Here is a 16,092-nt window from a genome sequence, read left to right on the forward strand (position 1 = left end):
ATGTGCAGTATAACGTTAGATAAAGTGATAATATTTTTATTACTGACACATTACAGTGACGCTATCGGCGAACCACGATGATCGAGAGAAAATGACATCATCTAGATAACTAGAGTTAGCTTATGTTGAAGCCTAATTTCACAGTTTGTTTTTTCTGATATTGAGGAAACCTTTAATTTCGTTGGGCTTTAATTCGTTGCCCTACCCTGTAAACCATCTGAATCATAAATTTTCATCAAAAGAAATCATACATTTTATATATCATTTGAGCAAAACGTGATCGTTACGTATGACTCTATGAGCCTCGCAACTTACCTGGAAAGTGGTTTGAGCGCAATGAGAAATCAAGCGGGCTGTCTCCGTCTCCATAGCAACAGAAGCTGATGATCATGGGTAATGCTGGAAACAAATAAAACTGATGGCCATAACATACTATTGTTGAATTATCAAGCACACTTTCGCGTTTGTGTTGAAAAAAGATGAGGATTTAATTAAAAGACAATCGGCGGCGGGTCCTCAGTTTTTTCTGTCGTCTTCACCATAGTAACGGTCGATAAGGCTCGTGGGAAATGTAGTTACTGTTAGATTTGACACACCAAACCGATGGAAAACCGGTATTTCTCCGAAAAGAAAGGGCAACATTTAGCCGTAACTCTGCAGTCCCGTTCAGGAAGAATATATTTACTATATGTATTATAGGCCTATATTTGGGCTATTATAGCACTGACGATTGTTTACAATATTTGAGTAGCCTACCGATTATAAAGCAATAAAACAATGATTAAACTCTCCTGATTAAATGTTGAGTAATGTAACCCTTAAAGTTGGCAAAATAATTAACAAGTGAGGAAAAAACAATAGCCTACTGTGCTCTCGAAAGAAAAACGTGGTACAGACACGAAAAATATGTCCCATTGAAATACATTGGCTTGAAAGTCGTGCTGAGTGACACGAAAAAAAAGGGAAATTCGTGTCTAGGAACTCGAATCAATAGATTAAATTTCGTGACTATATCATGAACTGCCGTGAGACTGGGTTGCGTATAGTCACAGTAAATCATGCATCACCTACATGTTTATTAATAAAAAAATCTGAAAATATGTGAAATAACTGTGTTTCTGTTAAAAAGCTTAATGAAGATTTCTACTTTTGCACTTATTTAAATTAGGCTATTATACATTCATTTTATGGTTTTTGTATGGCAGCCATGGCTGACAGTCATTGACTGTTTTTTATGGGATTGTTTTTACAATTAGGGTGTTTGATCGTAATAATCCAGATAATAGCTGTAAAATAACAGTGTTTTTCTGTAAAACATTTTAGAAAAATATCTGTAAAATGTTTTTGCACTTAATTTAAATTAGGATATTTTACTTTATTTTTACGGTATTTGTTTGGCAGCCTTTGCTGCCAGTCATTTGACCCTTTTTTACGATTTTATTTTTTACAGTGTATATGAGTTTGTTCTCAGCACAAGCTGTTGTAAATCCTGCCCACTTCTTTGCATTGTCAGCACATGCTTCAGTGCTCTGAGAGTGTTTATAGTGCTGTGAGTTTAACACTTCATGACTGAGAGCAGAACACACACACTCTTCATCATCACACAAGACTAAACTACAACAATGAACACAATCAACATCTTCATCTGGACCATTGCACTGTTTATTCAAGGTTTGTGTAATACCGTTTTTACAATAATTATTAGTTATCTTAAAATGTTAAATGTATATATTTATCATATACGGTATATCATCATATATAATTTTCATTTTTGTTTGTGTTTTCTTTCAGAGTGTAGAGGACAGATCACTGTAACTCAGAGTCCATCAATATCAGCAGTTCAACCAGGAGAAGAAGTCAGAATAAACTGTAAAACCAGCAGTAATGTGTATAATAATAATTACTTAGCCTGGTACTCACAGAAACCTGGAGAAGCTCCTAAACTCCTCATATATGCAGCAACAACCCGTTATACTGGAACTCCATCTAGATTCAGTGGCAGTGGATCTGGCAGTGATTTTACTCTGACCATCAGTGGAGTCCAGACTGAAGATACAGGAGATTATTACTGTCAGAGTTTACACTATCCAAACAGTAAACATGTGTTCACACAGTGATAAAGAGTCGTACAAAAACCTCTGTCAGTCAGACGTCACAGTGACTGCACTGATACAGCTGAGAGAAACTGCAGCTGCTGATGGAGGATCACAAACTACACAATATCAATGTTTAGCAAACTTTATAAAGACTTTTACCTTTAATGTAATATAAAATTGTCTTTATGCTAAAATACATTAACCCAGTTAATTGTTCATTGACTATTACTGCCATTCATGTGTGTATCTCTCTCAAATGCAGGACCGACATGCAGATTTTAGACAGATCTTTCATATGAATTACAATTTACAATAATATAGCATGAATATTGATCAATGTTAACATATACATAAGGTAAATAAATGGTCAAATAAATAATAAACAACAATTCTCCCATACAGAAATGTAAGATATGTCAATATAAGTAATTTACATTTATAATGCCAGTGCCCATGCATGTCTGCTGCCTATATGAGAATATATGCAAAATTCATATAGGCTATATATAAAACAAATAGACATATATGAAACATATATTTCAAAATATAGCAAAAATGGCCGTTTTCATGTAAGTGCCATATCTTTTCCCGTATATGCACATAAATGTTATATGTAAGACGCATATATGTATATATGCATATATGTACTTATTTCAATGCATCAATCACATGCATGTATGTTTACATACATTTATTAAATATGTACAAATATGTATGTCACATATTTATACTTAATGTTGTCCATATATGCGAGAAACCAATACTATATAATATATGCAGATATATGGTATCATATATGGATGAACTCAAATATTTTCTTCACATGTTTGGACACATAAATGTTCATATATGTTGCAGGCATGTATTGTGTTCTCAGATAAGTCAAATATATGTATAGATATATGTCATGCTATTTAAAATATAAGTACATATATGGCCATATATTACATTTTTGTATGGGCTGGAAGAAAAAAAATCACAATAATTAAACTACGAATTGACAAAAGGTGTAAAAACTGTATTACATGATACATTTCAGCACATTACAGAGAAAAATTTTGAGGTTATTCACGTTTATTTGTGCAAAAATGTGAGAAACTAGAGCTCTTTTTCTCAAGTCATGAATGACAGAATCAAAAGCCAAGTTTTGAGACACATGATGACGGACGCTGATCTCTGCAGGTCCACTGAGACTCTCTCGGGTCATGGTAGACCTCATGTGTGTTTATATCAGCTTGATCTTTGAAAAGCTCGTCTCCGCAGCTGCTACAGTCACTGATACTCTCAGTGCACACACACGTTTGGACAGATTTCTTGCAGTCGCTTTTCATGATAAAACTCAGGAATCTCCATGGTGGTCATGTTGGATGATGGAAGGTCAGGGAAACTTTTCATTTCAAGGGCGAGTTGTTTTCCATCTATGTCTGACTGTCCAGCATTACTTAAAGTGCCGCTTAGTGTTTCACACACTGCATCAGTTCTTCATTTTTCATCTTAGGGAAGTTGAGAATAACAGCAAACTTCTCCTTGACCTCTGCCAAGGTCTTGATCCTCTCCTCCAGTGACACAATGGCCACATCCACCACTACATTAAACATGTTCTCCATCCTCTTCAGTGCATCACTGATGCTCATCTGGACATTCATATGAGAACTGTCTACGTGTCGATCACAGCCTCTTCTCTTGGAGAACAGCATCCACTTTCATTTCTCCACACATCTCTCTTGCTAAAGCTGGAGCTGAAGCAAAGCCTTTACCGCGGTAGTCAGTCAAGAAAGTTTGTGTTTTGCCAAGCCGGTCCACTGCCATATCCAGCTGAAACACTCCATCCGCTTACTGACATCTTCAGTTCTGTTAAGAGTCATAGCAGACAGAAGAATAAATCATCAGATTTCCTCTGCTATAGACTGAGCCTCAATATTAAGGCAGGATCTGCTGGCATTTCTTGTACCTCCAGTAGGGCTTCTCTCACTTGTAAGGCTGGTATTTAATGGCTTCTTCTCGGTTTCCACGGCTCTCCCACCTGGTCTCTGAACATGACTTTACTGTGATCTTGACATGGCTTTTCAAGACAGACCATCTCTGAATGGAAGATGAGAACAGGGTGAATATTTTCAGTAGAAAGACAAAATATCTAGTAGCATCTTTGGAGCTTCATGCAGCATCAGCTACAACCAAGTTCAAGGTATGTGCTGCACATGACACAAACAATGTCATATGACCGGTCACCATTAATGTTAAGTTGTGTTTGCTCGACCTGCCTATTGGATTGTTTGCTCGTATGGATAATTAAAGCCTTTTTAAACCCTGATCTTCATCTTCCAGTGCTTCCTACAACCAAGACATGACAGATGAACGGACCTAAAAAATGGATTACGCTGCAAAATTTGTTCGGGTGTCTCAGATGAGCCACAACTTACTGACTTTCACTGAGCAGTTCTGTCGTCTCGGCTTCACCGCACCCTTCGACGACGAGACCCTCAAATCTCTGTGCTTTTGACGTCTTAACAGAGCCTGAACATTTTAAGTGTAACTTTAGGGATGTTTTGGGAATATTGTTGAGATAACAGATTATACAATAATCTCAATAAAACATTGGCACAATGTTCCATAGTAACAGGGGAGGAACACTATCAAATCAACATTCATAAAACGCTTATATTATTATGTCCTGAGTTGGCAAGGTTTTTTTTTTATAAAACGTTCTAGTAATGTAACGTGTTAACAAAGCTAGAACATTTTATATGTAACCTTTTGAGGATGTTTTGGGAATGTTGTTGAGATAACAGATTATACAATCTTCTCAGTAAAACATTGGCACAATGTTTCATAATAATAGAGGAGGAATATTATCATCAATTGAAATGTCTCCTTTAATAAAGTTTTAAAATAATGACATACATTTTATCTTTATATTAGAAATTATCTTGTTTTTTCAGTTGACACCACCTATTTTGTCATGTCCCTCATGGCCTTCTATGAAAGTGTACTTGGGATATGAATAATACAATCAGAAAAAAGTCCATACATTTTGCCATTCCCATTAATATATATCTGTGCTTTTTGCTGGTAATGTTTTTTTTTTCTTCTAAGTAAATTCATGATTATTCATTAAAATCACATTATTTCTAAATAAAATAATGTGATTTATTCCGTACCCCAGTAATCCCTCAACCCCTGTTACACACATCATTCTCCCCCCATAAAAATAATGAACTGGGGCCGTATTCACAAAGAATTTTAAGGCTAAAAGTAGCTCCTAACTGGCGAATTTAGGAGCAACTCCTAAAAATAATGGGCGTGCCACTCCTAACTTTAGGACTCCTAATTTTTTTCACTAAGAGTAATTCACGAAGCATTTTAGCCCTAAAAGTAGCACCTAAGTCTGGGACAGCTTAAAAGAAGTCGAGAGGACTCCTAACTCACTAAGACCTATTCACAAAGGATCTTAAAATCTCGCAGTCGTCCGGGGTCCGCGACACAAGCGGGAAAGCTGCATTGATCTGCAAACAAAATCTCTCACATGTCTCACGCTTAGTTTTGCTTGACATCCCAGTGTCGAATTTCCCTTTTATTATGTTTTTTTTTTTTTTACAGCACCAACTGGGCCAGCAGCAGTAACTGATCCTGCGTCCAGTTGGGCTTTCTTTTCCGTTTTGGCGAGTTCATAATCCACCGTCATTCAACTATTACATTAGGCTACTTCAGTAGGAGCAACATTTCCTTGCTTTAAGTAGCCTAGTCTATTTAGGCTATGAGCTTGTTTCCGCCACAGAATGAAAAATAAAAAAGGTAATTGGGACTTTTTATCTCACAATTGCGACTTCCTATATCTCGCAATTGCGACTTTATTTCTCACAATTCTGACTTCATATCTCGATAAAAAGTCGCAATTATTTATTTTTATTTTTATTCAGTGGCGGAAACTTCCATACTAATAGGATGTCAATTAACCAAGCAAGTGTTAATGCAAGTGTCGTTTTTCATTATTGGGCAAGTGGCGGTTTCATTAGGGTATTAGGCTACCTTGATTTAATTTAATTGAATTCACCACTTTTCTCTCTCTCTCTGGCTTTTTAGAATTACACTTCACTGGGGCCTGCACAAACATGTCATTATATATGCATTTCGATGACATTACTATTATTATTTTGTGTAGGACACAGACATATTTAGATGTTGTAATTCCATGATTTGTTGCGTCTGTGTTATGTTCCACATGACGGCCCTGTCATCTAACAACCAATCACCGTGATCATTGCAAGGAAACTCGTGCATGAGAATTGACGTCATCCATAGCAACGGAGACTCACTCTTAGTTTAGGCATTGTCATTTTTCCTTACTAAGAGTAGGTCTGAAAGGCGTCGTGAATAACTTTTAAGAGAAAACTCCTAGCTAAAATATTTTAGTGTGATTTAGGAGTACTCCTAGTGGTAAAATAAAATTCTTTGTGAATACGGCCCCAGATCCTTATGTGACATCAACAACAGGAAGTGACATCATAGAAGTCCTCTGAACAACATTGTGTGCAGACACAGGCAAGTTGCCACCTTCTTTCATAACTATAACTTATGTAGAATTGTGATATTGAGGTTGTCAAGCTCAACGACTCAACCCTGTTACATCAAATAAAGATAGGATTCTATTACTTGTGAAAAAACCTACTAAATTCTACTAAAAAATGTGTTGACTCGTTTCCAGGGGGAAGAAATGATGGTGTAACACCGGGCCGGCTCTGGGTTTACACATCATGGCTGCCGACCATAATGAGCGCCAGCTGAAGCCAATGATTAGCGCTTCATTGAACCACATGCCCGGGAAAAGGAGTATAAAGAGAGGGGCTTGAAGCACAGTAGGAGGAAGAGAAAAAAATTTCTGACAGTAGGAGAGCTCCGCACAGAGTGCTCGAGTGGATTGCAGCAGCGACAGTGAGCGGCGGCAAGTGCGGAAAGCTGAGGTTTAAGGCCTGATCGGTGTTCCATGTTGGGTCCCCCGGCATGCTCATTAAGTGAGTCTTTTAGAAACCACGAACAGCAACGCAACGAAGTAAGTGAGAAAATTATACGGAGGAAGAAGGAGAGTGACTGGCAGAAGAGAGTGGAAACCTGCTGTAGGATTCATGTGATTCATCGAGGGAAAAGTTAAGTGCACCCTTTTATGAGTTACCTTCTGGAGAAAATCACATGTAAAGATTTACCATCACCAGTGTACGACTAACCTGTGTTTGTGGGCAGTGTATGTTATCCTGTTGACAGACCAAAGAACAGTAAGGGTAACGGCTGGGAAGATCGCTGAATCCATGCTCATCTTCTGAGACCACTATTCCTTGGATCATTCACCCTATGAAGAGAAGAGAAATGAGTTGATTAATCACTGTGAAGGTAGAGTAAGTTTGCAGTGTCTGAAAGAGTGAAACAAACACGTGTGGAGATTTGCAAGTTCAAACTGATCTGTCCCCATTGCTGTTCTGTGAACAGTGAGTCTGCCGCTGCATTCTGCTATTGTTGTCCTGTGGTAAGCGAAGACTCAGTTATTAACTGCTGGATTCTGTACTCCCCATTGCTGTTCTGTGAACAGAGTCTGCTGACTGCTGTGTCTGATCTGCTGCCGCTCTACGAGCTTATTCAGCGAGTCTGACGACGAGAAGAGCCACTGTCTGTTCTACGAGCTTATTCAGCGAGTCTGACGACGAGAAAAGTCACTGTCTGTCCCACGAGTCCACCCAGAGTGGAATATACTTGCCTGAAGAACGGAAAAGTACCTACCAGCACTCCCCTCCCCGTATCTCAACAAAGCTACAGCCACGAACGTCCCTGCCCCTGCTTTTATCCTTTCTTTTACTAAATAAAAACTTACCTTTTAAATTCACTTTGGTTGTCTGCCTCTTGGTGTCCTCTGGTGTCTGCTCCTCCGGAGTGTGGTAAATAACCCTTGGCCTTAACATCGGTGACAATTACATCTGGTAAGAATAAATGCTCTGTTTGTATGAATTAAGATAATCTAAAAATCTTAAATGGTAGCCTATAAAATAGTGTTGTTATTTTAAGATGTGTTTAGGGGTTATACAAGAAATAATGACAATGTGTTAAACTTCAAAAGGCTATTTAAATAAATGTGAGAGGTACAAGTTTCAAAGTCACAAAAATATGGTGCAGTTGGCAATGAATACTGTACACCTATGTCAAGTGATTGTCATAGTTCATTAACAGTGGATCATAAGCAATGTATAGCTATTATTGTATTTGTAATTTAAATGTAGATCGTTGTAAGAGCCAATTTATCATGATTATTTCTACAGTATTTTATCTAATCCGTTTGAATAAGCAGCTGGAAGTAGTAAAAACAGATATTTCAAGTAAATAGATTTTACTAGTATCAGATTCAGCACAATAATCAGTTACTCAACATCTGTATCGACATATTGGTACTAAACATGATTTTTACATAAGCTTTTGTTATATTAATTATATATACAACTATCGTGTGTGTGTGTTCCAAGACATATGTTAAAAATGTCAACTTATCATACAGTCTTATGTCCTGAAACTTCCAGGGAGTGTCGACGTAAAAGATGTGGACGGTTGAGAAGAAGTGTTCGGACAAACTCACTTTTCTCACAATCACACTGCAGTCTGTTCACATGGATGAAGTATATACATAGGTAAGCAATGCAAATATATTACATAACTACAGAATTTGACATATTACACTATTTCTGTGGTGTATTTTGAGTCCATAGAGCACAATTGCATTACAGCATGTTATCATACTTTATGGTGGCATAAACAAATATTATGGTCAATCTATAGCATATATCCTATTGCAAAAGCATTTCCTGTAGTATACCCCACCATACTTTGCCAGATATCTTACAGTAACCCAAAAACTCTAAAACAAACTATTTTTAAAATTGTATCAAGTTGACTATATTTGGACCATTCTTTGAATTAGTATTTAGGATGTCTTATAAAACATCTAACATAAGCTTCTAACAGAAAATTATGGTGGTGATCATATATGTTTTCACTGTGATGCTTTCAAGTTTAGTCAGTTTCTGTACAGCACTACAGTATGTTGTACAGGGCTGCGTTTCCCAAAAGCATCGTAAGCCTAAGTTGATCGTAGAGACCATTGGTGGCAATTGTTCTACAATTGTTTGACAGGATGTATTAATGTGTTTTTTTTTTATACTTAGAGTCAATAGTAAAAAAAAAAACTAGTTTTCAAAATACAGAATCCAGGTACAAATTATGCTTTGTGGCCTGGAGGTTGATAAAGCGCATATTCTCTTTGTGTGAAAATGCAATGTTCTGATTTAATGATAATAATTTTTGTTAATCTTTGTAGATTTGCTCAGGGTTTATATCTACGGCAAGTAGACATGCTTCAAGATGGCATTGCAAAGAGCACAGCGACACTTTCCATGATGTCAAAGAAGCTCAGAAGAATTTGTGTACAAAGCCTGGAGAAGCACCGGAAAAAAAGAGACAGAAAGTTGGTGGAGTTAATGTCCTTGTTCACATGATGAAAGCAAGTTTTGCCACAAACGCAAGGTAGTGTAATCTAAAAATGCAATTTTGACTTTCACTGACATTTTATTTATATTGTTTAACCTAAAGAAGGGTTATCTCATGCTTTGTATAATAAAACAGGAATGTTTTCTTAACACAAAAATTAAATTAATATTCAATGTTTAATGTTTAATTTAATATTTTGTTACTTGTTTACAATACATTTTATTAAAGGGTTAGTTCACCCAAAAATGAACATTCTGTCTTTATATCTTCATCCTCATGATTGTTCTAAACCTGCAAGACTTTCTTTTATCTTCGGAACACAAATGAAGATCTTAATTATAAAATACGAGCGATTCCTGTCCCTCCATTGACAGCTACGCAACTACCACTTAAAAAAATTCATGAAGAAATCATAAAACTAAACCATGTGATTCCAGTGGTTTAACCTCAATTTAAAAAATGATAAAAAAGTGTTTTGTTTCCACAAAAAACACACACATCATTTACATTTATTCATTTAGCTGACGCTTTTATCCAAAGCGACTTACAATTGCTATATATATGTCAGAGGTCGCACGCCTCTGGAGCAACTAGGGGTTAAGTGTCTTGCTCAGGGACACATTGGTGTCTCACAGTGGATTCGAACCCGGGTCTCTCACACCAAAGACATGTGTCTTATCCACTGCGCCATCACCACCCCCATAATTTACCACTTCATTTTTTGGGTGAACTGACCATTTAAAGATTTTCTTATTATGTAAGCATAGTTATGGTGTTATATGGAATTAAAAAAATGGAGTTTTAGATGAGAACACCTGATTAGAAATAAATTGATGCATGGCTGATACAGAGATTTTCTTTAGTATTTTTTTTTTCTTTAGTAATACTGTTCATGCTGGTTTTTTTGGTAGTATGCAAGAGGACGCTTTGGCAACACCTGGAAAAGAAAGCGAACGTGGGTGTTTGGTATACTTGAGATCAAAGTTGCAAGCAGACGCCCCATTCTTCGCCTTGTGAAGAAAAGAAACAAGGATACCCTTGTTCCCATCATCAGGAAACATGTCAAATGCCAAAGTCTAGTTGTGAGTGATGAGTGGAGACCATATGCCAGTCTTTCCCAAGCATGTCAGAGTCAACCACAGCCAGAATTATGTAGATCCACAAACAGGACTACATACTCAAAACATTGAGAGAGCGTGGCAGACTTACAAGAGGGAAGTTTGGCGTATGCGGGGGAATCGTTCTGAGAAGGCCTAAAAAAAACAGCTCAGCTTCATAGAGTGGACCTACTGGTTAGCCAGAAGATATAAACATGGAGTACTTGGAAGACTTCTCAAGGACATAAGGAATGGTAACCGCAGATAAGTTTAGGAACTTTCTGTAAACCTTACTGTCACGAAAGGCAAAATGTATTAATTAATTATTGTTTGTAGTTTATAACTTTTGATCTTGGCCTCGGGCATTTGAAATGTTGTTGTAGACAAGTATTGAGAGAATTTTCTCGTTTTGAAATGCTCAATATAATGTCACATAATCAGATATGATCCTGATACCCTAGTAAAGAATGGGTTGTATTATTTGGAGTGTTTTTTTAATTTAATAAAAGTGCATTTTTTCTCTGATGTGCTGCCTATGGTGTTTGTTCTACTTCAGTCAGGTATGCAAAACTGTTCTCATTTTAAATCGTAATTATGTTGCATATAATTAATGGAAACCTGTACGCAATCTGTTGATAGGTTATAGACTTTCTACTGATATCAACTGTTTTTCACTTTAATTAGATAGTCCTAAATTATATCTACTAAGGCTTAGTGGAGAATGTCTATTAACAGTCTACTGATCATAAACAATATATTTGTTGAAAAGAAACAGATAAGCAACTAATCTTTAGTTGACTATCAACCGATTATCAACAAATGGAAAAAAAAAGTTTAAACCGTTTTTATTCAGTTTAAATAATCATTAATGTGATGCATTTGGGACCCCTATACAGTATAATATACAGATCATATGCTGACATGACAGTTGACTTTCAACTGACAGATTGATTTTGAGTTGTTGGTAGACAGCTTAGAAGATGGTCACTCAATCTACAGAAAGTTAGTTGACAATTGGCTAATAACTTGTTGCAAAATAACATTGAAAGTCAATAGGCACTTTTTGTAAAATCTTTAGATTAACACTTGAAATGTACCTTATAGTCTATAGGCAGTTAGTTGAACGTGTGTTACTTGTCTGTTGAAACAGTGTTGTTGAATGTCAAATGATATTAACACTTGAAATGTACCTTATATGTACCTTATAGTCTATAGGCAGTTAGTTGAATGTATGTTACTTGTCTGTTGAAACAGTGTTGTTGAATGTCAACTGATGCACTGTTGACAAGCTACTGAATGGCTACTAATAAGTAGTAGAGTCTCAACGAACGGACTATCAAAATAAAGTGTTACCGCACCTTTTTTACAGGCCAAAGAATTATAATAACTTTATAGCTAAATAAAGAGCCAGGTGCCAACTCCTGTGGCTCCCAAGATGATTTTTTTCTTTATTATTTTATTTTTTTACAAAAGTTTAAATTTTATCTGAGTTAGAAACCCCCTACTTATAATATGGTCAATGCTACTATTTCTATATAATTTTGGGAGGCTCAGCCTGCATCTAAACGGAAAAATTGCCTTGCGATCAAGCAAAACTTGCGTACCCCCGCTATAAACATTCGCCACCCCAGAAATGATCCCTGACCCTGCTTGCCACCCCGTGGTTTTTATTCTAGATCCGCCCCTGCATTGGTGACACGTTTTAGCTTGGATACAGTTTTATTAGCTGTATGATGTGTTTCTAGCCTGAAACATTTAATATCAAGACCCGACGCGTGCACACTTAAACGGAGATAGGCCCGTGGATGACACTGGTAACGAATTGTGGGCGTTCTCCACCATTGACAGTTGTTGGCTCCATGAGGAAGGATTCTTGGAGACCAGACATCGCAACGTTCTCTCCAAATCCTGGTTGGCTCTCTCAGTTTGACCATTGCTCTGGGGATGAAACCCTGAGGACAGACTCACAGTCGCACCCAGTAATCTACAAAACTCTTGCCAAAATTTGGACACAAATTGGGGTCCTCTGTCGGAAACCACGTCTGTCGGGAGGCCTTGTAACCGAAAGACGTGGTTAACGACTGTTAACGCTGTCTCCTTGGCTGAGGGTAATTTGGGCAAGGGAATGAAGTGGGCCGCCTTCGAGAACCTGTCCACCACGGTCAAAACTACCGTGTTACCCTGAGAGGGTGGGAGGGCGGTGACAAAATCTAGAGCGATATGGGACCAGGGTCTCGAAGGGACCGGCAGCGGTTGAAGGAGCCCATCTGGGGGTCGATTGGAAGTCTTACCAGTGGCACAAACTGAGCAAGCCAAAACAAAACTGTGAACGTCGTGAGCCATGTGTGGCCACGCATGGCTCAAAATCGTTGCCTGACTAAAGATGTAGTGCGACTAACTCCTGGATGACAAGCCACGTTGGAACAATGCCCCCACTGAATGACGTCGGACCGTAATTTCTCTGGCACAAATAAACGGTTCGGTGGACAACCGACCGGAGGCGTTACCCCTTGTAAGGCCTTCTTGACCTTCGATTCGACCTCCCATGTGAGTGTAGAGATAATTAAGGTCTCTGGAAAAATGCACTCGGGAGTAGACGGGCGATCGGAACGGTCAAATATGCGCGGTAAAGAATCGGGTTTGATGTTCTTAGAACCCGGGCGGTACGAGAGAGTAAAGTCAAAACGTCCAAAAAAAAGTGCCCACCGAGCCTGCCTAGAGTTTAATCTTTTAGCGGTTCTAATGTATTCCAGATTCTTATGGTCGGTCCAGACGATAAAAGGTACCCCCGACCCTTCTAACCAGTGGCGCCATTCTTCCAACGCTAATTTGACTGCCAACAACTCTCTATTACCAATATCATAATTACGTTCGGCAGGGGACAAACGGTGAGACAAAAACGCGCATGGATGCACTCTGTCGTCTGTAGGAGAACGTTGGGATAACACTGCACCTACCCCCACCTCTGACGCATCGACCTCCACCACTAACTGACGTGATGGATCAGGGGTAACCAGGATGGGGGCTGAAACAAAGCGGCCTTTCAGTTTGGCAAACGCAGCTTCAGCTGCGTCTGACCACCTGAACGCAGTTCTGGGGGAGGTCAAGGCGGTCAGAGGTGAGGCTAGTTGGCTGAAATTGCGAATGAACCGCCGGTAAAAATTGGCGACCCCCAGAAACCTCTGTAGGGCCTTACGAGAATCTGGACTTGGCCAATCCACCACAGCCTTAACCTTCTCAGGATCCATACGCATTCCCTCAGACGACACAATGTACCCTAAGAAAGGAACAGACTGTGCATGAAAAGCGCATTTCTCCGCCTTGACAAAAAGCCCATTCTCTAGCAACCTCTGAAGCACTCATCGGACGTGCTGCACGTGTTCCTGGAGAGAAGAAGAAAAGATCAATATGACATCCAGGTAGACATATATGAACTGGTCGACCATATCTCGCAGCACGTCATTGACGAGTGCCTGGAAGACTGCTGGGGAGTTGGACAACCCGAAAGGCATGACCAAGTATTCAAAGTGCCCCCTGGGGGTATTAAAAGCAGTCTTCCATTCATCCACCTTCCTGATGCGGACAAAATGATAAGCATTACGTAAATCCAACTTTGTGAAGATCGACGCTCCCTGCAACCTCTCGAAGGCTGAAGACATCAGCGGCAAAGGATAAGTATTCTTTACCGTGATGCTGTTCAGCCCCCGGTAGTAAATACAAGGTCGCAGGGATCCGTCCTTCTTCCCCACAAAAAAGAACCCCGCCCCCGCTGGAGAAGAGGAAGGACGGATGAACCCCGATGCCAGAGAATCAGAAATATATTTCTCCATAGCCTCTCTTTCTGGAACAGAAAGTGAATATTACTTGCCCTTAGGTGGAGACGTACCTGGCAGTAACTCTATAGCACAGTCATAGGGACGATGCGGAGGGAGAGAAGCAGCACGAGACTTACTGAACACCTCCTTCAGGTCTAGATACTCCGTGGGCACGTTTGACAAATCCACTGCTTCCTCCTGAAATGTAGAAACAGAAACAGACGGACAAGCAGACACAAGACAGGACTCATGACATTTACTGCTCCACTCTGATACTGATTTCTGCTGCCATTCTATTTTGGGGTTATGTTCAATGAGCCAGGGGTGTCCTAAAACAATGGGTGCGAGGGGGGAGTCCAGAATGTAGAAGGAGATAATTACTGTGTGGTTGCCAGATACGCTGAGTGTGATGGGTCCAGTGATGAATGTAATAGTGGGAAGTTCTTGGCCGTTGAGAGTGTGAACTGCGATGGTACGGGTGAGAGGCAGAAGGGGAACCTGAATCTGTAGTGCAAATGTGTAGTCCATGAAATTACCTTCCGCCCCAGAGTCCAGTAGTGCTCGACAGTCGTGAATGTGGGCTGACCACCTGAGTCTTATCGGGAGGAGTGTAGATGTTGATGAGGTCTTCTCAGCGGAGATCCCACCCGACAGTAGCCTCAGATTTACTGCCGGGCTTGCCCTTTTACCGGGCAGTTGAAAGAAAAATGTCCCGCTGTGCCACAGTAAAGGCAAAGGCCCTGGGATCTCCGCCTCTTCTTCTCCTCCCGGGAAAGCCGAGCTCGCCCGACCTGCATGGGCTTGTGATCGTAAACTGGGCTGACTGCGTCCCCGCTGCTGGCTCGCGGAGACTCCACCGCTCCAGACCCCCGAGCGGGTAGTCTCCGACGTTCGACCCGGGAGTGTCGGGAATCCACACGGAGCGCCAGTTCGATCAAACCATTGAGGGTAGTAGGTAAATTCAGTGCATAAATCTCTCTCTGGACGCGGTCAGCCAGCCCATGCAGGAACATATCCCACTGCGCCTCCTCGTTCCACTGACAATTAGCCGCCAGAGTCCGAAACTCAATCGAGTAATCCGATACAGATCTTTCGTCTTGCTTAAGGTCCGCGAGAATCCGTGCCGCTTCTCTTCCCGCGACCGTGCGTTCAAAAACTCTCTTCATTTCGGCGGCGATGGTCTGGAACGAGGAACAGCATGTATCTTGGTTCTCCCACACCGCCGTCCCCCATAGAGCTGCCCTCCCAGTCAGTAGCGTTAGCACAAACGCGACCTTGCTTCGTTCCTCCGCAATGGTCCTGGGCTGCAGAGAAAAGTGCATTGAACAGCGTGTTAGGAAAGCTCTGCAAAAGTTAGGCTCACCGTTGTATGACTCGGTCACAGGTAGGCGGGGCTCTGACTGGGGGACATTCTCTGGTGGTACGGGGGGAGCGGGCGGTGGGGGTGGCGCAGTGGGAACTTGCATAAGTTGGAATCGCTGGGTGAGCTCGGACACCTGCACCACAAGAGTTTGAATAGCCCGACCCGACTCATTCATACTCCTCTCCTGGGAATCCATCCGTGAA

At 40.1% G+C, this 16,092-nt stretch overlaps 1 long non-coding RNA gene and 1 gene segment (V, D, J or C); both read left to right on the forward strand.

Annotated features, from left to right (window-relative positions):
- The first annotated feature begins 1,521 nt into the window (after positions 1-1,521).
- LOC143731917 (immunoglobulin kappa variable 3-15-like) lies at positions 1,522-2,312 on the forward strand. The segment is given in 2 exon segments: positions 1,522-1,671; positions 1,792-2,312. Coding segments are annotated over 2 exon segments (375 nt in total).
- Positions 2,313-3,200: 888 nt separating this feature from the next.
- On the forward strand, positions 3,201-4,702 carry LOC143731919 (uncharacterized). The gene is made up of 2 exons (XR_013201006.1): positions 3,201-4,281; positions 4,422-4,702. It is a non-coding gene; the product is annotated as an uncharacterized LOC143731919 (long non-coding RNA).
- The last annotated feature ends 11,390 nt before the right edge of the window (positions 4,703-16,092 follow it).

The sequence above is a fragment of the Siphateles boraxobius genome, unplaced genomic scaffold (genome assembly GCF_051911475.1).
Source record: "Siphateles boraxobius isolate OS27281-9 unplaced genomic scaffold, OSU_SipBor_1 88, whole genome shotgun sequence".
In the NCBI taxonomy this organism is placed as follows: Eukaryota; Metazoa; Chordata; class Actinopteri; order Cypriniformes; family Leuciscidae; genus Siphateles; species Siphateles boraxobius.